This window comes from Panthera leo, chromosome B3 (genome assembly GCF_018350215.1).
Source record: "Panthera leo isolate Ple1 chromosome B3, P.leo_Ple1_pat1.1, whole genome shotgun sequence".
In the NCBI taxonomy this organism is placed as follows: Eukaryota; Metazoa; Chordata; class Mammalia; order Carnivora; family Felidae; genus Panthera; species Panthera leo.
Genome location: NC_056684.1, coordinates 100296795 through 100320339, shown reverse-complemented (window position 1 = coordinate 100320339; position 23545 = coordinate 100296795). Strand labels below are relative to the sequence as shown.

The window sequence follows — 23545 nt, the reverse complement described above, 5'->3', positions numbered from 1 at the left end:
CAAAGAATTCCCCCCCCCCCCCGGGGTAAAGAGTGAGCAGGAGATGACTTTACTAATAATAATAATAATAAATTAGGCTCACATCAGACTTCTCAAGAACAATATACCAAGGAAAACTACCGGTAGGATCCCATTTTTAAAAACTCAAGGAGGGGCGCCTGGGTGGCTCAGTCAGTGAAGCCTCTGACCTCGGCTCAGGTCATGATCTTGCTCTTCTGGAGTTCAAGCCCTGTGTCAGTCTCTGTGCTCATAGCTCAGAGCCTGCCTGTTTCAGATTCTCTGTCTCCCTTTCTCTCTGCCCCTACCCTGCTCGGGGTCTCTCTCTCTCTCTTTATCTCTCTCTCTCTCTCTCTCTCTCTCAAAAATACAAAAACATTAAACTCAAGGAAACAAAGTTCAAGCTAGTAATCCTGTCCTTCAAGTATCAGAGTGACAGATAAACAGTTTTGAACATGAAAGAATTTACAAACATGATAGTGACAGATAAACAGTTTTGAACATGAAAGAATTCCTTGAGTTTTGAAAACTCCAGGAAACAAAGTTCAAGCTAGTTATCCTGTCCTTCAAGTATCAGAGTGATAAACAGTTTTGAACATGAAAAAGGTTAGGAAGTTCTTAGAATTTAATATATTTAATTGTAGATCCAGAACTAAAACAGTGGTGGGGACATGGGTGTGAGTGTTATATATTCTGACAAAGTAGAAAGAATAAAACTAAAAATGAGTGAAGAGAGAAAGGGAAGATAGAGTAAGATCATTCCCTATTGTATAAATATTAAGTGGCGATTCTAAGATATCACTTAAAATGGACAAACCAGATGGTAAAGGTTAAATAAGAAAACAGATTTAAGATTCCCTAAAATACACACATACACATAAACACACATGCAGTGTATGAAGGTAACAATTAGAACAAAAAGTGTAAATCTTCCTAAATACTGAAAGAAACCTTAAAAAAAAAAAAAAAAAAAAAAAAAAACAGCCCAGAGGAAGATGGCAGCGTAGGAGGATGCTGGGCTCACCGCGTCCTGCTGATCACTTAGATTCCACCCACACCTGCCTAAATAACCCAGAAAACCACCAGAAGACTAGCAGAACGGATTCTCCGGAGCGAAGCATAGACGAGAGGCCCATGGAAGAGGGTAGGAAGGGCGGAGAGGCGGTGTGCGCTACACGGACTGGCGGGAGGGAGCTGGGGCAGAGGGGCGGCCTGCTGGCCAAGGAGAGCCCCGAGTCTGGCTTGCAAAAGCCGAGGGGCTGGACGGAGTGTGTTCTGACAGCGAGCGGGGCTTAACATCTGGAAGGTTATAAATTAACAGCTCTGCTCGGAGAACGGGAAGGCTGGAGGACAACGGGAGGGAGAGTTGCTGAGCCCCAGAGGACAGAGCTCAGCTTGGCGGGGAACAAAGCCGCTCTCCAGCACCATCTCCCTCGCCCATCCCCCAGCCAAAATTCCAAAGGGAACCAGTTCCTGCCGGGGAACTTACTTGCACCGCACAAACACCCAACGCTGTGCTTCTGCGGATCCATCCCTCCGGCGGGTCTGACTCCCTCCCGGTGCCGCAGGGCCCCTCTGAAGCGGATCACCAAAGAAAAAGCGAGCTGAGCCTGCCCCTCCCGCCCCTGAGCACCTTGCCGATCCTCCCCAGCTAATACACCAGATCCCCAGCACCACAAGCCTGGCAGTGTGCAAGTAGCCCAGATGGGCCACGCCACCCCACAGTGAATCCTGCCCCTGGGAGAGGGGAAGAGAAGGCACACACCAGCCTGACTGTGGCCGCAGAGGTGGGCTGGGGGCAGACATCAGGTCTGACTGCGGCCCCACCCACTAACGCAAGTTATTCAAGACAGCACAGGGGGAGTGCCCCACAGTCCCACACCACTCTGGGGACTATCCAAAATGATGAAATGGAAGAATTCCCCTCAGAAAAACGTGCAGAAATAACAACAGCTAACGAACTGATCAAAAATAATTTAAACAATATAACAGAAAGTGAATTTAGAATAATAGTCATAAAATTAATCACTGGGCTTGAAAACAGTATAGAGGACAGCAGAGAATCTATTGCTACAGAGATCAAGGGACTAACGAACAGCCAGGAGGAGCTAAAAAATGCTATTAATGAGCTGCAAAATAAAATGGAGGTGACCACAGCTCGGATTGAAGAGGCAGAGGATAGAATAGGTGAACTAGAAGATAAAATTATGGAAAAAGAAGCTGAGAAAAAGAGAGATAAAAAAAATCCTGGAGTATGAGGGGAAAATTAGAGAACTAAGTGATGCACTAAAGAGAAATAATCTATGCATAATTGGTATTCCAGAGGAGGAAGAGAGAAGGAAAGGTGCTGAAGGTGTACTTGAAGAAATAATAGCTGAGAACTTCCCTGACCTGGGGAAGGAAAAAGGCACTGAAACCTGAGAGGCACAGAGAACTCCCTTCAGACGTAACTTGAATCGATCTTCTGCACGACATATCATAGTGAAACTGGCAAAATACAAGGAAAGAGATAAAATTCTGAAAGCAGCGAGGGATAAACGTGCTCTTAACATATAAAGGGAGACCGATAAGACTCGTGACGGATCTCTCTACTGAAACTTGGCAGGCCAGAAAGGAATGGCAGGAGATCTTCAATGTGATGAACAGAAAAAAATATGCAGCCAAGAATCCTTTATCCAGCAAGTCTGTCATTTAGAATAGAAGGAGAGATAAAGGTCTTCCCAAACAAAAACTGAAGGAATTCATCACCACTAAGCCAGCCCTACAAGAGATCCTAAGGGGGATCCTGTGAGACAAAGTACCAGAGAAGTCACTACAAGCATGAAACATACAGACATCACAATGACTCTAAACCAATATCTTTCTATAATAACACTGAATGTAAATGGACTAAATGCTCCAACCGAAAGACATAGGGTATCAGAATGGATAAAAAAACAAGACCCATCTATTTGCTGTCTACAAGAGACTCACTTTAGACCTGAGGACACCTTCAGGTTGAAAGTGAGGGGATGGAGAACTATCTATCATGCTACTGGAAGTCAAAAGAAAGCTGGAGTAGCCATACTTATATCAGACAAACTTGACTTTAAATTAAAGGCTGTAACAAGAGATGAAGAAGGGCATTATATAATAATTACAGGGTTTATCCATCAGGAAGAGCTAACAATTATAAATGTCTATGCGCCAAATACAGGAGCCCCCAAATATATAAAACAATTACTCACAAGCATAAGCCACCTTATTGATAAGAATGTGGTAATTGCAGGGGACTTCAATACTCCACTTAAAGCAATGGGTAGATCATCTGGACACACGGTCAATAAAGAAACAAGGGCCCTGAATGATGCATTGGATCAGATGGACTTGACAGATATATTTAGAACTCTGCATCCCAAAGCAACAGAATATACTTTCTTCTCAAATATACATGCAACATTCTCCAAGATAGATCACATACTGGGTCACAAAACAGCCCTTCATTAGTATACAAGAATTGAGATCATACCATGCATACTTTCAGGCCACAATGCTATGAAGCTTGAAATCAACCACAGGAAAAAGTCTGGAAAACCTCCAAAAGCATGGAGGTTAAAGAACATCCTACTAAAGAATGAATGGGTCCACCAGGCAATTAGAGAAGAAATTAAACAATATATGGAAACAAATGAAAATGAAAATACAACAATCCAAATGCTTTGGGATGCAACGAAGGCAGTCCTGAGAGGAAAATCCATTGCAATCCAGGCCTATCTCAAGAAACAAAAAAAATCCCAAATACAAAATCTAACAGCACACCAGAAAGAAATAGAAGCAGAATAGCAAAGACAGCCTAAACCCAGCAGAAGAAGAGAAATAATAAAGATCAGAGCAGAAATAAATATAGAATCTAAAAAAACTGTAGAGCAGATCAACAAAACCAAGAGTTGGTTTTTTGAAAAATTAAACAAAATTGATAAACCTCTAGCCAGGCTTCTCAAAAAGAAAAGGGAGATGACCCAAATAGATAAAATCATGAATGAAAATGGAATTATTACAACCAATCCCTCAGAAATACAGCAATTATCAGGGAATACTATGAAAAATTATATGCCAACAAATTGGACAACCTGGAAGAAATGGACAAATTCCTAAACACCCACACTCTTCCAAAACTCAATCAGGAGGAAATAGAAAGCTTGAACAGACCCATAACCAGCGAAGAAATTGAATCAGTTATCAAAAATCTCCCAACAAATTAGAGTCCTGGACCAGATGGCTTCCCAGGGGAGTTTTACCAGACGTTTAAAGCAGAGATAATACCTATCCTTCTCAAGCTATTCCAAAAAATAGAAAGGGAAAGAAAACTTCCAGACTCATTCTTTGAAGCCAGTATTACTTTGATTCCTAAACCAGACAGAGACCCAGTAAAAAAAAGAGAACTACAGGCCAATATCCCTGATGAATATGGATGCAAAAATTCTCAATAAAATACTAACAAATCGAATTCAACAGAATATAAAAAGAATTATTCACCATGATCAAGTGGGATTCATTCCTGGGCTGCAGGGCTGGTTCAACATTCGCAAATCAATCAACGTGATACATCACATTAACAAAAGAAAAGATAAGAACCATATGATCCTGTCAATCGATGCAGAAAAAGCATTTGACAAAATTCAGCATCCTTTCTTAATAAAAACGCTCGAGAAAGGATAGAGGGAACATACTTAAACATCATAAAAGCCATTTATGAAAAGCCCACAGCTAACATCATCCTCAATGGGGAAAAACTGAGAGCTTTTTCCCTGAGATCAGGAACACGACAGGGATGTCCACTCTCACCGCTGTTGTTTAACATAGTGTTGGAAATTCTAGCATCCGCAATCAGGCAACAAAAGGAAATCAAAGGCATCAAAATTGGCAAAGATGAAGTTAAGCTTTCACTTTTTGCAGATAACATGATATTACACATGCAAAATCCGATAGACTCCACCAAAAGTCTGCTAGAACTGATACATGAATTCAGCAAAGTTGCAGGATACAATATCAATGTACAGAAATCAGTTGCATTCTTATGCACTAATAAGCAACAGAAAGACAAATAAATTGATCCCATTCACAATTGCACCAAGAAGCATAAAATACCTAGGGATAAATCTAACCAAAAATGTAAAAGATCTGTATGCTGAAAACTATAGAAAGCTTATGAAGGAAATTGAAGAAGACATATAGAAATGGAAAAACATTCCATGCTTATGGGTTGGAAGAATAAATATTGTCAAAATGTCAAAACTACCCAAAGCTATCTACACATTCAATGAAATCCCAATCAAAATTGCACCAGCATTCTTCTCGAAACTAGAACAAGCAATCCTAAAATTTATATGGAACCACAAAAGGCCCCGAATAGCCAAAGTAATTTTGAAGAAGAAGACCAAAGCAGAAGGCATCACAATCCCAGACTTTAGCCTCTACTACAAAGCTGTAATCATCAAGACAGCATGGTATTGGCACAAAAACAGACACATAGACCAATGGAATAGAATAGAAACCTCAGAACTAGACCCACAAATGTATGGCCAACTAATCTTTGACAAAGCAGGAAAGAATATCCAATGGAAAAAAGACATTCTCTTTAACAAATGGTGCTGGGAGAACTGGACAGCAACATGCAGAAGGTTGAAACTAGACCACCTTCTCACACCATTAACAAAAATAAACTCAAAATGGATAAAGGACCTGAATGTGAGACAGGAAACCATCAAAACCCTAGAGGCCAAAGCAGGAAAAGACCTCTCTGACCTCAGCCGTAGCAATTTCTTACTTGACACATCCCCAAAGGCAAGGGAATTAAAAGCAAAAATGAACTATTGGGACATCAGGAAGATAAAAAGCTTCTGCACAGCAAAGGAAACAATCAACAAAACTAAAAGGCAACCAACGGAATGGGAAAAGATATTTGCAAATGACATATCAGACAAAGGGGTAGTATCCAAAATCTATAAAGAGCTCACCAAACTCCACACCTGAAAAACAAATAACCCAGTGAAGAAATGGGCAGAAAACATGAATAGACACTTCTCTAAAGAAGACATGCGGATGGCCAACAGGCACATGAAAAGATGCTCAACGTCACTCCTCATCAGGGAAATACAAATCAAAACCACACTCAGATATCACCTCACGCTAGTCAGAGTGGCCAGAATGAACAAATCAGGAGACTATAGATGCTGGAGAGGATGTGGAGAAACAGGTACCCTCTTGCACTGTTGGTGGGAATGCAAACTGATGCAGCCGCTCTGGAAAACAGTGTGGAGGTTCCTCAAAAAATTAAAAATAGACCTACCCTATGACCCAGCAGTAGCACTGCTAGGAATTTACCCAAGGGATACAGGAGTACTGATGCATAGGGGCACTTGTACCCCAATGTTTATAGCAGCACTCTCAACAATAGCCAAATTATGGAAAGAGCCTAAATGTCCATCAACTGATGAATGGATAAAGAAATTGTGGTTTATATACACAATGGAGTACTACGTGACAATGGGAAAGAATGAAATATGGCCCTTTGTAGCAACGTGGATGGAACTGGAGAGTGTGATGCTAAGTGAAATAAGCCATACAGAGAAAGACAGATACCATATGTTTTCATTCTTATGTGGATCCTGAGAAACTTAACAGAAACCCATGGGGGAGAGAAAGGGAAAAAAAAGAAAAAGAGGTTAGAGTGGGAGAGAGCCAAAGCATAAGAGACTCTTAAAAACTGAGAACAAACTGAGAGTTGATGGGGGGGTGGGAGGGAGGGGAGGGTGGGTGATGGGTATTGAGGAGGGCACCTTTTGGGATGAGCACTGGGTGTTGTATGGAAACCAATTTGACAATAAATTTCATATATTAAAAATAATTTAAACAAATAAAATAAATAAAATAAAATAAAAATAAAACAATAATAACTATAGGGAAAAAAAATAAGTATGAATAATAAAATGTTAATTATAAAAGAACACACAAGTCAAATGTATCAGTCATATCAATAAATATAAATGGGCTTAACTCATCTATTAGAAGAAAAAGATTTTCAAATGGCTTCCTAAAGCAAAACCCATTCTGTGCTGTCTATAAGAGACATATCTAAAACCTAGTGATTCAGAAAGTTAAAAATGAAGGGATGTGCAAAACTGTCACAGGCAAATAGAAAAAAATAAGAAAGCAAGGGTTTCAATCTCCACAAAGTAGGATCCAGATTAAAAGTCATTAAACACAACAGAATATACTTTATAGTTTTAAAAGCTGTAATCACAATGAAGTTATAATATTTTTGAGTATCTGTGCACCAAATAACACAGTAAACACCTACATACAGAATTGCTATAGCAGAATATAGGATAATGTAAGAAGTAGAAACCCATATTACATTTTTAATACATCGCAGTACAAGTCTGATACAATAAGATATTTCATGATCATCTGGTAAATTTTCTGTCTCACACCCAGAATTAGCCATTTCTTGAAGGATCTTTTTTTTTTGGTGGGAAATGGTATTCATTGATCATGGTCGTTGTTTCAGGAATGCTCAACTGTTGGTGTGTTTCTAGGCCTTTTCAGTGGACAAAGCTTAGAATGTTTGTTTTTTTTAAGTTTATTCTGAAAGAGAGTGCACACACTTGTGTGCATGTGTGTGTGTGGGGCGGGGGGAGGGCAGAGAGAGAGGAGAGAGAGAATCCTAAGCAGGCTCCACCTTGTCAGTATGGAGCCTGAATAGGGCTTGAGCCCACCAGCCGCAAGATCATGACCTGAACCAAAATCAAGAGTTGATTGCTTAACCAACTGAGTCACGCAGGTGCCACAGGCATTTTTAAAAGAGAAATACATCATTTTAGTTCATGCTGATATTTCTAACTGAAATCAAAAACTTTTTTTTAAGTTTATTTATTTTGAGGCGGGGAGGAGAGAGAGAGAGAGAATGAGAATGCGGAGTAGGAGCAGAGAGGGAAAGAGAAAGAATGCCAGGCAGGCTCTGCACTGTCAGTGTGGAGCCCAGCGGGGCTTGAACCCACGAACTGTGAGATCGTGACCTGAGCTGAAACCAAGAGTTGACTAAGCCACCCAGGTGCCCCACCCCCTACGTGAAATTTAAAATTACAATTTTTATTTCTTTGATATTTGTATTTGTATCTTTTTTCTTGTTTCCTAATGATATTTAATAAAATTAATATATTCATTTTAACCTAGAGTTTCAAATCAACAATACCAGTATTATTACAATTATTAACAATTATAACAGTGCAGTTATTACAAAAAGCTTAAGATATATTTGCAGTTCTTTTTGTCCATAGGGTATATCCCAATATTTATATAAAAATTACTGTGGTTTAAATCCACTTGAAATAATTTTTCTATGTATGATTAAACCATATCTCTACATAATTAAGTTCATTTTATTTTGCTTTTTATTTTTAAGGTTTTTCATTTCCATTTTATTTTTGCTTTATTTTTTACAAATTTTAGAGGATTCAAGATAGCATAGCTGACAATTATGGTTTATTCTTAAAAAATGAATAAATAGCTACTAAAAGTTTTAGACTTTTAGGAACAGTATTTAATCAAAAAAATGTGGAGTTCAAGGAAATTTTCTACTCAGTTTTTTTCTAAAATGGGTGAGGAATTTACTGTAATTAAATGTTTCAGCTGTTCCTCTATGCTAACTGGAAGTCCATAACCTTCAAGGAAGCCCTAAAAAGTACAATACACTACTACCCCACACACTGTTTCTGAACTGCTTCTGGGAGTATACATCAGTGTTTTCTAAGACATTAGAACTGTCACCAGAGTCTTACATGAACTTGTCTTAACCCCTTTGCCTACTCATTTGGATTACTCAGGGCCACAGTTACAAAGATAACTGCTCATCTACCTTTCTAATGCCCAAATAATTTTTGTGCATAATACCCAATTAAATAAAATTATATACTGTAAAAATATATATATACTGTGGCTTGAAATCTAAAATTTAAAACTTTAAATGATTCTTCTAGGTCAAGAAAGTCAGTTTTTGCCACGGTAGTAAGAAAATATAAAATTATAGTTACTATGTCTCTTTCTGTGATTTCTCTTTTCAGAGGCTGATAAAATACCAGTAATGCGTGGACAGTGGTTTATTGATGGCACTTGGCAGCCTCTAGAAGAAGAAGAAAGTAATTTAATTGAGCAAGAACATCTCAGCTGTTTTAGAGGTCAGCAGATGCAGGAAAATTTTGATATTGAAGTGTCAAAATCCATAGATGGAAAAGATGGTAAGACCAATTAATACATTTAATATGTTTTGTAAACTAAGTAAGTTCTTGATGAAGTTTAGAGTAGTTCTTAAGTTTGACGTGGTAATTCATGAGTATTAGAATTTATAAAATTTCTGGTAATTTTAAATATTTGATTATTTTAGAAGTTAAAGCTGCTATGAATTTCTGAACCATCTCAATTTTTATTTTGCTCAATATGTATGTTCACTGGCATGACACTAATATGACAACTATAATTGTACAAATTGTTATAATATGTTCTGTGAATTAGTCATTTCTGTAGTTTTAATTATTAATGAAAGTTGAATCTACAAAAAATGTCCCTCTATCAAAAGAGCAGTTTTGTTGATATTTTAATGTTTGTTCTTTTCTTGAAATTAAAAAAAAAAAACAATTTTAATTTCCTTTCTGTAAGCATCTTTGGGCTGTCTCCATATTGATAACCACATCAACTTTTAATTTGAAACAGTCTACTCCTTATATTCCCTTATTCAGCGTTTGGATATGTTTGCAGTAGCTTAAAATATGTATATAATAGCCAAGATTGACATGTTTCATTATGTATCTGATCTTGAGTAAAATTTAAAATATGTGGTAAAGTTAAAAATACTTCTATTGTTCCATTTACTGCAGGCAGTGGGATCAGCTATTCAGGTGAGTATAATAATACAGGTAGATTAGAATTTGTAGATTTCTCTAACTATTTTTTTCTAAAAAGTGTTTCTCCATCTATGCCAGCCTTTATTTTGGAGGTTTCTTGGCAAGCCCCATTGAATCTAGTGAATTAATGAATTAAGTGATTTTTTTTTTCCCCTTCCCCTTGTAAAACGTCTCTAAAGTGGGAAAACTCAGTATCGATCAAGTAATTCACAGAATGCAGCTTGGAAAAAATTAATGTGGTTGGAAATAATTGTTTACGTGACATAATTAATGGCAAAACAATAAGCTTTAAATCGGCTTATTTTTTTTTTCTTATTAGTAACAAACATCCCAAGTTTTTTCTTTCTCCTACTCTTTGTCTCTGAACACACACACACACACCACTTGTCACAAGCAAGGAAACTGTCTAGTTGAATTTATGCCAAATTAACATACCGGTTTTGTATAGTTGATTAAAAGTCCACATAACTGAGGAAAGATGTGGCTTCTGAATAAATTTGCAATTAAATCTAACAAGTATATATAACAGTAGTTATCTATTATGTGCCAGATGCCATACTCTTGGAATTTTAAGTATCTCATTTTCCTAATCTGTAGAGTCAGATTTGTCCTGATTTTACTGTAAAATTCAAGCTCAAGGTTCTTACATATCAATATGTAAAGAGCAGCTCAGTGTCTACAGAGCAGAGCTCTGTCTGCATTCCCACAGAGTGCTGTCAAAACAATACTTTCTCTGGTTATAACACAAGTAACAATTTTTATATATCCATGATCTTATATTAGTGAGTGAAGTATTTTGTACTTTCTCATCACCACTACCAAAATACAATTCCTATTGGAGAAGATCGAATTCTAGATTTTTTTCTTTCTGTGAATTCTCCTTCAGTCCTGCCTCAAAAATGGCAATTCACCTTAACAAACTTAGTTTAGCCACCCAAATTCCTTACTATTAGTATAGGGACAAAAACCCAAGAGCTCAGAGGAGAAAAAGGATGAGTATAAAAAAAATAAAAATATAAGTAGATTATTCCCCTTTTTTGTACTATATTCAAAACATTTTTTTCCTCTTGCTAACCCATCTTGTGGAAGTTAGTTATCAGCTCTTTTTCATCTCTAGAACCCATCTATTTGGAATCTTGGGGTGTTTGTTTTGAGAGAGAGAGAGAGCATGTGCGAATGGGGGGAGGGGCTGAGAGCGAGGGAAAGAGAGAATCCCAAGCAGGTTCCGTGGTCTCAGTGAGGAGCCCAAGACAGGGCTTGATCTAAGGAACAATGAGTTCATGACCTGAGCCGAAATCAAGAGAGGGATGATTAACCTAACTGAGACACCCAGGCCCCCCTGGAATCTTGTTTTTATTACAATAAAAATTAGAATTCTGTGTGTCCTTTTTACTTCTACTCCCTACCAAAATGTTAAGTGTAGCAGGATACTTCAGTTTCCTTCAAAGTGCCCTAATTTTATGAGCCAATCATTTAAATAAGTCTGATAAAGAACATGGTATATTTGTATGATTAGATTTTTAGTATGTCTTCGTGTATGTTGATTCTAGAGTATCAATCTAGGATATTATAACAATATTTTTTGCTAGCTTTAAAGATATACATTGAGTAGTAAAATTCCAATTAGTAATAACAAAATTTTTAAACTGTTAAACATTTTTGTGTTGTGATCTTTCAAAATGATGATTCTTTAAGGTTCATTAGAAGAAAAATTGGTTTTTTAAAATACGCTATGGCATATAGGTAAAGCTTCAGCATGTTTTGTTATTAACGAAGATTTTAAGTTCAATTTAGTATATGTACTGTTTTCATAAATTTATAGCCATTTTAGTTCAGTTTTATGTAAAACATACATTTATGAATTAAGATGTGATGTTTGACTTTGAAGATTATGGGAAATTTTGTAGTACATTTAAAAATTATCACTGGTCTTAAGGAAAGAATATTTGCTGTCCAAAAAGCCACGATTATTGGAAAAATAAATCAAGTTTGCCATATCTACAAAGGAAAAACATATTCTAATCTTTTACTTTGCTTCTTACCTCCAAGGTTCTGAAATATCCTATTTCATTAATTAATTAGGGTAAAAATATCTTTTCTACCTAAATTTTCTCATGTACATAAGATAAAGCCTTGACTCTTCATATTTTCAGGAGGTTTTTAATATTTCTATGTTCAGTTAGTACTGTGCTAGGCACTTTTGTGAAAGAAATAGACAGGGTTTTGACCCTCAAGAAGTTTTGGGGAAGACAGCCAAAGATGAGAATAGTTCCAAAGTGTAAGTAAAAGATAACACAGTAAACCGTGAATACAGAATTAGATATTCTGCAAAAAGATTTAGAATAAAGAGAGTTGGAAATCACAGTGCTGTGGAGTTTTTTCAAATATGGCTTTCTGGAAAAGTCCCATTTAATAATAAAAACATTTTTAAATGGTATATTTAGGAACTCTTAAGTGCTCTGTGGAATTTTTTCCTTTTTTCCCCTTCCTCTGTGAAAATTCTAAGAAACAGAGCCTTTGCCTTGAAGAATGTTAAAATAAAACAGCAATTCCTTTTTTTTCTCACCTTATCTGTGTTTTGGTTAGGGTAGCTGATGCTACAAATAACTTGGATTTTTTAATATTTTCTCCTTGTTAATTTTCCTACTAATCTCAAAGTAAGGATTGAATTAAATAGATTGGTGAAAGTTTAGCATAACTTTTTTAGCATACAAATAAAGATAACCTATAAAAATATAATCACTTTTTGTGACTTAGATACTTTAATCTAAATTTTGTTTTCTTTGAAAATTAAAATACAAATTCTCTTCCCACCCTACCTCCTAGTAGCCTAGAGTTTCACTGGGGATGGATTATACAAATAAAATCAGGCCTGCAAATAAGTAATTTTGAAAATTCTTAAACATTCTGCTAGATTGGTATTTCACTAACTTTATAATTTATCTATGCAAGCAATAATCAGTTTTAAAAAGGTTGAAGTAAATGGGTAGTCCTGTACTTCACTCTGGCCAAAAAGTGTATAACCTCAATCCAGTCATGAGAAAACATTGATAAACTCAAATTAAAGGACATTCTACAAAACAAACTGATCAGAGCTCTTCAAAAGTGTTTAGGGGGTCCTATTAACTAGATGAGGGGTATCACTTCACAATGTGTAAGTATATCAACTTGCCATGATGTACACTTTAAATATCTTATGCTTTTGTCAATTATACCTCAATAATGATTTTTTTAAGTATCAAAGTTATGAAAGATTGAAGAATTTGTCAGTTTAGAGGAGACTAAGGGAACACGACAGTGAAGTGCAACATGGTACCCTAGATTGGATCCTAGAACAGAAAAGAACATTAGAAAAACTGGAGAAATCTGAATGAAGTCTATATCTTAGTTGCTAGTGTTGTGCCAATATTAATTTCTTAGTTTTGATAATTGTACTATAGTTAGCCTAACTTTAGGAGAAGCCAATATATGGTAATTCTGTGTTCTATTTTTGCACCTCTTCTGTAAGTATAAAATTATTCCACGATAAAAAGTTTTTTAAAAATTCCAGTAGCGTAATTAAAATAGTAAAAAAAAATATTTAATTCAAAAGAAATCAAGAAAGGAGAAACAAGAAACAAAATACAGATGGAACAAAGAAAACAAATGGGAAATAGTAGACTTAAATTCACTTATGTCAGTAATCGCAGTAAACATAAGTGAACTAATGCTTGAATTAAAAAGCAGAGATTGCTAGATTAGAAATGCAAAACCTGACTATATGCTGTCTACAAGAGCCACCCTCTCAATATAAAGTCGTAGCTAAGTTACTATTCAAACTGATTTGGGGTGCTCTGACATCACAAGTATTGGTGGATCTGGACTTAAAACATTTAACAATTTGGCATGTAAAGTGTGTATTCCTATCACTGTTACTGGATAAGAATATAGTAAATATAGAATTGCAAACTGTGAATGTAGAATTGCAAAAGTCAAAAAGGAGAGAGGACTTGGAGGAGTGCTAACCCTTTGTAATCAGCTTTCCTTTTCCTCTCTCTGGCAACTAAGAGGATTCCCACCTTCTAGCTTTTAGTTATTATGTTTTTTAAGTTTGTCTAATTAGTTTCTCTGAGGTCCAAGAAGGTTTCTATGAGTTTTCTCATTATAGCTGGCAAGTTTGAGATGTGCAGACTGGCTTCCCCTTAAATTGGGATTATATAGGTTAACAGCTTTTAGAAGGGGAAAAGTCATTGAGTTGTTCTATTCTGAGGATTAGTATGTCATCAGCAACCACCTTTGTTGATACTGTTGCTTTCAGAATTATATAATGAAGAAAATCTCTTTAAGAGGTGGATTAGTAAGAAAACTTATTAGAAATGCTTTAAAGTACTTTAAATTTTTTTCATTGCTGTGTGGGCTTTAGTATACATTTAATTAAATGTTAGCATTTAATAAGTGAACATTTTGAGTTTATGCATATTTTTGCTAACATAAGAATTCTTAACTAAAACTTTATTTTACGGGGAAAAATTAAATAATGCTTTTTAGCACTTGAATTTCATTTAGTGGTGATCCCCGTTTGGATTGATAGTAATTAGTTTTTGTCTCTACTGTACTAATGATAGTACCCCTAATTCTGTGCTTTGGGTTGAAAAAAATTGAGCTTTCTAACTATACTATGGGATGTTGTGACAGATACAGCAAGTGACTTTCAAGTGAAAATAAGAATTTAATTTGAGAGGAAGGTAAAGAACCATATCTATTTAATTTTGTGAAAGTATTTCAAATAAATGTGCTTCTCTATTTTTGTTATATTGGGATGTTTGTCTTTTTTTAATCCCTAAATTGTATTGTTCCTTTAGAAAGAAGAGCCTGTCTTTTTTATATTTTGACTAGTTTTCTGAAAGTGTTTGCATAATTTTGAAATGTAGTCAAATGGTCCATATGTATTTCAAGTAAATTTTTAAATAATTGCTTATTTAAAATGTGGGAAAATGTATTGGTATGTAACTAGCAATAGTTGACAGGGAAAATGTTGACTTCAAGGTTATCTGCTGATTTGCCAAATATCAAGTCTATGTCTGGCTTTATGTTGGCTATTTCATGCTTACAGAATGTCACAGCATACTTTGTACTAATGACTTTTTTTATTCTTTTAATTTTCTTCTAGTAAATATGGATTTGGTTCATGTTAGTTTTACTAGTGGAAATATAAAATCTAGATTTTGTTTGACTATTAAAGTCTCAAATTTATGTCAATTTGATCTATTGATGGTTAGCATTTTCTTAATGAATTTTTTGTTTAAAAATGTTTCCTGCAACTGGTACATCTACTCCTCAATAACTGACCAGAAGGTGCCTGAGAGAAGACACTTTTTCAGTGAAGAAAATTGTTTCAGTTGTCATTTTCTCCCCCTCTGTGACAATGAAATGTTTTTATAATCTTGATGTTACATTCCAGTTTTTAATCCTAGTCTGTAGCCATCTAATTACATGTGGTTGTAATTATTAAGTGCCTTGTAAGCATTTCTGTTACCTTTATTGCACAAATCTCTGAATATATTGCATGTGTGCATTTAACAGATTTTTAAAAATATTTCTAGTACCATACAACAGTAATTAAGTATGCTCATATTTGAACAGTATTTAACCTTTGAGTGTCATGTTAATGTAGAAGGGAGTGAGGATGCAAAAGTAAATGCTTTTTAGAACACAAATTTGAACTAAGTCCTAAAGGTTCTTGTGGTTTATTAATTGAACTGATTTGTAAAGTTCCATTTCAAGTGGATTTTTAAATAATTGCTTATTTTAAATAAAACTTATCTTGAATAAATTGCTTATTTTACTTTAAAGAAATTTACTGATATGTAACTTTAGCAATGTTTGACAGGGAAAGTGTTGACTTCAAGGTTTTCTGCTGATTTGCCAAATATCAAGTCTATGTCTGGCTTTATGTTGTCAGTTTCATGTTTACTAGATGTCACAGCATACATTTTTACTGGTGACTTTTTTTTTCATTATGTGTTACTAACCTTTCATTTTTTTATAACTAATCATTTAAAAGTACAGCTTCCAATTTGATTTATTTTGGCAAAAGTTTCATTTTAAAAATTCTTTTAGCAACTTGAACAAAGTTGCAAAAAGAATATTTTGTTTCTGTGGGAAGCTTCCATTATATACTTCAGTAATAGAAGGCATCTAGTGGAATGTATACTGTGATATTTTCTCAGGAAAACTGCATTGATGTTTAAAATGTTATTTATTGCCTTCTTAATTTGCATATCAGCTGTCAGCTATGTCATAGTCACAAATTTGGTGAGAGTAAATAACCTTAGTATTATGAAGATGGGACTTATACATCCCTTATGCATACAAAAATACCATGACCTATTTTTATTCTATGTGTGCAAAGACATTCAATATGATCACATAGTTATCTTTAACTGATAGGTATCATTTGCCTTTTTTCTTGCAATAAAAGTAGAGCATATATTTGATAAACATTATTAAACTAATGTTTTGCTTTACCGATTTTTAATGAGAAATTATATAAATAAATCATTTAGAATAATGTTTGTCAAATACAACTCATTTTTTAAAATTGATACAACAAAAAGGCAAAATGGCAAACCTCATTTAAAATTTACTTTGAAGCTCAGTGTTTTTGCTTTCTTAGTTGTCTACCACCTCCCTCCCTTCTCCCTCCCTTCTCTGTTCAAATGGAGAGGATATAAGGAGAGTACAGATGCGGCAGGTCTTAAGCGAAAGCGTTCTCAAGGTACAGTAATTGTAGTTTTATTTCTCCATGTAGTTATACACCCTGGCTTATAGCATTCAGTATTTAAAGCGTAGAAATTATTAGTTTTTAGAATTGTGTCCAGTGTGCTATTTTGTTTAGAGTTACTTAATTTTAAGCGCTATGAACATGTGTAAATAATGTGTGTGGTCCAGTAATGACATGTTCACCAATACTGAGACGTTTTACTTTAAGACAGTATGTGGATGGTTTGAGGAAGAACAAGATTTCATTGACTTACCACTGTTCATTATCTTGGTCTTATAGTTTCAATGTTTTAAGCATATGTTACTCAAAGCTATTTGAACAAAAATGTGGTTTAGAAACATTAGATAAAAAGGCATAAAATAGTGATTTGGATCAGGCATAGAAAAAGTAAATATTTGTAAAACTCTTACAAAATATTTTCTTAATTTATGAAAAGTTATTTTATAGAAAAAAGCTGAGTTTGTACATTGTTTTTCTGAAGTTTTTTTTTGAGAATTGAAAATATTAATGTTTGTTACATTAATTGCATCTTGGTCTGTGTTTAGTGTTAGTAATATGTCCTGGCAAATAAGTGAAATACAAATTGTTTTTTTATAAGTTTTTGAAATTGTATTTGTAGTATAACTTAAGAAGTACAATTCCCCAGAAAGGATTTACTTTTCTGTGTATTCTAGTAGGGAATAGGTTTTCATAAAAATGACTTATGGTCTTAGATCTTGACAAGGGCTATAACATTTCATATATAATCTGAGGTTATTTCCAACCCATCCTCAAATCTGAATAGTTAGACTCTGCTGGTAACTAGCTTTGTGGCAAGACCCTAGGAAGGGACTCTTTGTACCTCTGGGTCCTTATATATAGTAGAGATTATATTTTGCTTAAAAGGGATTTTTTAAAAAATAAATCAGACATAGTGATTTTAAGGTGCCTGGTTTTCTGAAGGGTATGTGAATTTTTCTCATCTCTATACCAGAGATACAGAGGAAAGTTTAAGGCCTTCAGAATATAAGAATTATCAAGTATGAATCGATGGATATGTTATGACACTTCTCTTAATCTGTTGCTTCCACAAACACGTATCACTGAATTTGTGAAATGGGTCTAGGATCTGCTAGGACACTGGTGCTCGTGGTACAAAATGATCAAGACGTAGTCCTTGCCTCACAGAGCTTATGTATTCCTTGAGCATATAGGTTTCATTTTTTTTTTTTAGAGCCTATTTTCAGAAATGTAATAACCATACTGATTTGAACATCACAGTAGAAAAAATTTCTTTGATTTCTTATTAAAACATCTTTCAAAAAAAAATAATAAATAATAAAAAAAAAATAAAACATCTTTCAACTTTGGATTTCTGTTATGGTGAGCAATATCCAGTGATAATTCGTTTAGTATCCATTCCACAACTACCTATTTCTAATCAGTTAGATTGTTGTCTTCCCCGTCTTCCTCTCAGTCTTGTTTTGTCTTGCACCGCTGAGTGAAATTTTCACAGATCCAAAAATATAGTCCACAGAAGAAAAGAAACTTAAGTTTCTATGTCAAAGGTATTGAGGACTTTCATGAAGGTATAAATTATCCCTTAGAAGGAAGAAATGTCATATCACCTGGGAAAGCAGTTCTTTAATAATCAGAGCATGTTAACTACCAGTTAGAGGTTAAAACTATGGTGGGTAAGCCAGTTATTCCGTGTTGTTCTAACGAATAACCGTTCCCTGTAGCATGATTAATCATTTATAAAATAAAGTCCCTATCCATCACTTGCTTCAATTTAATATGTGTTTCAGCAAAATAATTTTATATTCAACTGAGTTCAAATACTGATTAAAAAATCTGTGTATTCTAATTCTTTGCACAAATGAGAGACCTTCAAATTAATTTTTCCTTTTTGCAACAGCTATTCATAGTTTCAAGTTGAGTAGAAATCATGTGGACTGGCACAGTGTGGATGAAGTGTATCTTTACAGTGATGCAACAACTTCTAAAATTGCAAGGACAGTTACCCAAAAACTGGGATTTTCTAAAGGTAATTGTTAAATATAGTTTGTCCAACTTTGGGGAATCTTTTTTTCTTGTATTCAAAAGGGACTATTCAGGTTCTATTTTTAGTATATTTTAAATATGTATTAAATTTAGTGATAGTTACTGCCCTGTTAAATGAAACTTTTATTAAGATTGATTGAGTTCACATGTATTCATCAGTGAATAATCATATATTAGAATGATCTGACAAAATTAATAAATATCTTTTATACTTCTAGAAACACAACAGCATTCAAACCTCAGGCAGTGATGTGAAAATAAAACATGGCAATTGAAGGTGAAAACTAAAAATTTTCTGTTGGATTTAGTGATGTAGAGGTCATTGGTGACTTGGATGGATTGAGGGGGCAGAAGCCAGATTGGCATGGGTTGAAGTCTAAGTAGGGGAAGAAATAGAGGCAGTAAGAATAGACAGCTCTTTACAGAAGTTTGATGAAAGGAAAGAGGAAATGGTACTTGAGGAAGATGTGAGAGCATTATTAATAAATTTTTCAGAAAGTTTCGTAAGTCTGATATCAATTTTTTTGCAATTACCTCTTATATAATTTCTTTGATAACAAGATGTACTTGAATATCTTCTTACATGTTTCCTAGTCATTTGTATTTGTTTTGTGAATTACCTTGTCTTTAGCCCATTTTGCTATTTCAGTGGTTGTCTTTTCACTTTTTGATTAGTAAGCTCTCCTTTGCACTCCAGTAATTAACTCATTAGGCACTGAATTTTGCAAAAGTTTTCCCAGTTTATCATTCATCTTTTATCTTTGCTTCATGGTATTTTTTTTTTTTTTTACAGAGAACTTTTTAAATTTTTTGTGTGTTCAGTCCATCCTTCCCTCCTTGCTTTTCTTTTCCCTATGGTTTCTGGCTTTGGTGTCATGTACTCTGAACCAGTCACTGTACATCATTTCACAAATTTCATCCCCACCCAACCCAGTGAAATGTTTTCCTAGTACTCCTTTTTCTTTATTATTTCTTTAAATGTATGCCCAAATGCTTTTTCTGGAATAAATAGTAAACTTACAATCATAATTTTTCTACAGCATCAAGTAGTGGGACTAGACTTCATAGAGGTTATGTAGAAGAAGCCACGTTAGAAGACAAGCCATCACAGACTACTCATATTGTATTTGTTGTGCACGGCATTGGACAGAAAATGGACCAAGGAAGAATTATCAAAAATACAGCCATGTGAGTGAGTTCTTTGATGAATACATTCTCCATCACTAGAATCCAGACTTTTATCCGGGGTATAACAGAGTTTAATCATTCCACCGCATGTTCAATACAAACTACTCTAATATCTCTTATGTTATAGATGGAATTTCTAGACCAAATTTTGAGAGTGATTATGTCCAGATGATGATGATGATGATGATGATGATGATGATGATGATATTTGAGGTTTTTCCCCCACAGCATGGAGAAGAGGAAGAATAAGGAAGTGTTTTTAACTTACTAATTTACATTATATTAAGGTTGAAAGCAAAGAAAAATTGTAATTCTTAGTTTGTATCTTACTCACTGAACTGCAGAAACAGAATAATTACAAGGTTGCATAATTATGAAAAACATAAGAATTTTTTAAATTGTCATGGAGCACCTGGGTGGCTCAGCATCTGACTTCAGCTCAGTCATGATCTCACAGCTTGTGAGTTCAAGCCCCACATTGGACTCTCCGCTCTCAGCACAGAGCCTGCTTTGGATCCTCTGTCTCCCTCCCTCTCTGCCCCTCCCCTGATTATGTTTTTTTTCTCTCTCTCTCTCTCTCTTTCAAAAATAAATAAGCATTTCAAATAAATAAATAAATAAATTGCCAGTTAGCAGCTTAACCTAGCTAATTAATTACTACCAGAGGAAAGTGAACTCTAAATTTTACACAGAGAACAGTGGGTGATTTACCAACATACCACATACATTATTTACCTCATTAATTTATTTTTATTCAACTTTACTCTTTTTTTTTTTCCATCTTTAGTCTAAAAACTGTAAGATGTTATGGGGGTGAGGGATGTTTATACTTGTGTGTGTTTAAAAAATTTTAAGGACTGTGTTGAAAGGAAATGTTAGGGTTAAGTCACCATAAATGTGGCTCTAAACTAGCAATCGGTATGAAGAAAAATCTAATCATATTTATGATGTGATGAAAACAGATCAGTTTTTGGTTCAGAGCACACTTTATCTGGTTCTGAGGCTTCAAGTAAATGTATTTCTTGAGTCCTTATAGAGCAAATACTGTGCAATACCAGAAACTTTGTCCTCATCAACATCTCTATAATAATGCAATGTTGAGTTTTGTTTCACCTTTTATTGTAACACCTTTTAATGTCAACTGATGGATTAAATCAGTTCAACTCTTAAAAATTTAGTCAGATACCGCCAAGCCACCCTAATTTTTTGTCAATCTTCCTAGTTTCTATTACAAAAATCTCTTCTTTCTGATTTGTGTTCTGAGGAGTTGCACATTATTTCTTATAATATTTGTATTCTTATGTCAAAATGCTAATCTTTTGCTTGGATATCTAGGAATCTGAGATACGGGTTTAATGACAGATTAACTCTGGCGCCATTGATAAATGAGAAGGTATCAGCTTGCTTTCTTTGGATGTAGGTGAGGGGAAACCTAATCCAAAAAGGCTTGAACCAAAAGTAGGATTTAGTAGTTCATAACACTGAGAAGTCTAAATGTAAGATGTGTCAGTCCTGAGAACTGAGAATCCAGTTTCTACTGTACTTTCTTTCATTTTTGAGCTATTCTCAGACATCTCCTGTGTGTGCTTCCATATATGGTTTATATTATATTATGTTCAACTTCAAAAGAAAGAGTAAGCCTATTTTTCCAGAAGTCCCAGCTAGCCTAGGCATTTCAGTGACCAATGGCGTTGCATCCAGCTGCCTGAATCTGTACATGTGGCCATGCAGGGTATGATGTATTGAGCTTGTCATCTCCCAGAGTCAGATGGAAGTTGGCTTCATCATCACCATAGGGAGAGGTAGAGCCACAAATGAAAATCAAGAGCTATTATTGTAAGTGGAATGAATGAATCCAGAGGGGCTAAAAAAATAAGTATCCGCTATCGAGAAGATTGCTGTCATTCCTTCAGAGACAGGGTAATTTGATGGAAAACCCCCCACATAAACTAGTAATTGATAGAAAATAAACAAAAAGAAATTCTGATTAATTATAAACAGGAAAATCCAGAGGATCTCTTAACTCTTTCCCTGCTTTCTACAATTCCTTAGTAGTCCAGAACTGTAAAAAGAGTAAAATTAACTTCATCCTTGTCACTACCATTCTGAATCTTGTTTGTATTTGTGAGACTACAGTTGATTTTCTTTTTTAAATTTTTTTGGCAAAACTGAGAAACCTGCAGCTTGGTCAAGAAGACCAAGAAAAAAAGTGTGATGTATTGTTGACCAAGAAAAAAGTAGATTCAAATTGCTAAAATCAGGAATGAAAGAGGGGACATAATTACTGACCTTACAGAAATCAAAGGATTATAAGGGAATACTATGTACAGTTCTGTGCCAACAAATTAGATAGCCTAGATAAAATGGGCAAATTTCTAGAGAGATACAAAGTACCAAACTGATATGATGATCAGTAAGAAGAAATAGAATCTAAACTGACCATTAAGAAGTAAAGCATTTGAATTAATAATCAAAAAACTTCCTTCCAAAAAAACAAAGATGCTCAGGATCAGATGGCTTCACTGGCAAATTCTGCAAACATTAAAAGAGCACCAATTCTTCATAAACTCTCCAAAACACTAAAAGAGGAAGGAAGACTTCTCAACTCATTTGTTGAGGCCAGTATTGTCCTAATACCAAAATCAGACAGATATCATAAGGAAAAAAAACTTACAGATCAGTATCCCTTATGAATACAAATAACTATTCTTTATGGACCCAAAAATTCTCAACACAATACTAGCAAACTGAATCCACCAACATGTAAAGAAGATTATACCTTATGACTGATTGGGATTCATCCTAGGAATACAAAATTGATTCAACATATTTTTAAAAATAACTCAAGGGTAATACACCACACTAATAGAGCAAAGGGGAACAAAAACATCACGTGGTTTTTGATGCAGAAAAGGCATTGACAAAATTTAACACCCTTTCTTAACGAAAACACTCAGGAGAGTAGAGAGCAAAGGGAATTTCTTCCCTCTGGTAAAAGGCATCTACAAGCCCATGGCTAATATTACACTCTAACAATGAATCAGTGAAAGCTTTTCCTCAAGATCAGCAATGAGACAGGGATGTCACCTCCCAATTCTGATCAACATTGTACTGGAGGTTTCACCCAGGGCAATTAGGCAAGTAAAAGAAATAATAAAAGAGATCCAGATTAGAAAGGAAGAAATAAAATGATCTCTGCAGATAACATGATCTTAAATAGAGAAAATCCTAGGGAATCTACACACACACACACACACACACACACACACACACACACAATTACAGCTAATAAATGAACTCAGCAAAGTTACAGAATACAAGATCAATATGCAAAAATCAGTTGTATTTATACACTAGCAGTGAACAATCTGGAAATTAAGAAAGCATTTCTAGGGGTGTCTGGCTAGCTCAGTTTGAAGAGCATACAACTCTTGATCTCAGGGTCATGAGTTTGGGCCCCATGTTGGGGTTGAGTTTACTTTTTTTTTTTTTTTTTAAAAAAAGAAAACATTTCCATTTATTACAGTATCAAAAAGAAAAAAAGAATTACCTACTTAGGAATAAGTTTAGCAAAAGAAGTGTAAGTTTTGTACACTGAAAACTGTAGTACACCATT

General features: G+C 34.9%; 1 protein-coding gene across 9 annotated transcripts in view; it reads left to right on the top strand.

The window, feature by feature from the left end:
• DDHD1 (DDHD domain containing 1) overlaps positions 1-23545 on the top strand; it is a 106489-nt gene that overhangs the window by 42111 nt on the left and 40833 nt on the right. For 3 of the 9 annotated variants that reach the window (XM_042943263.1, XM_042943259.1, XM_042943260.1), the window contains 5 exons: positions 9099-9272; positions 9909-9929; positions 16591-16692; positions 18596-18724; positions 19782-19929. In XM_042943263.1, coding sequence (XP_042799197.1) covers positions 9099-9272; positions 9909-9929; positions 16591-16692; positions 18596-18724; positions 19782-19929 — 574 coding nt within the window. The remainder of the gene's footprint in view (positions 1-9098; positions 9273-9908; positions 9930-16590; positions 16693-18595; positions 18725-19781; positions 19930-23545) is intronic. The other 6 variants (XM_042943267.1, XM_042943265.1, XM_042943264.1 and 3 more) reach the window with 3 other exon arrangements.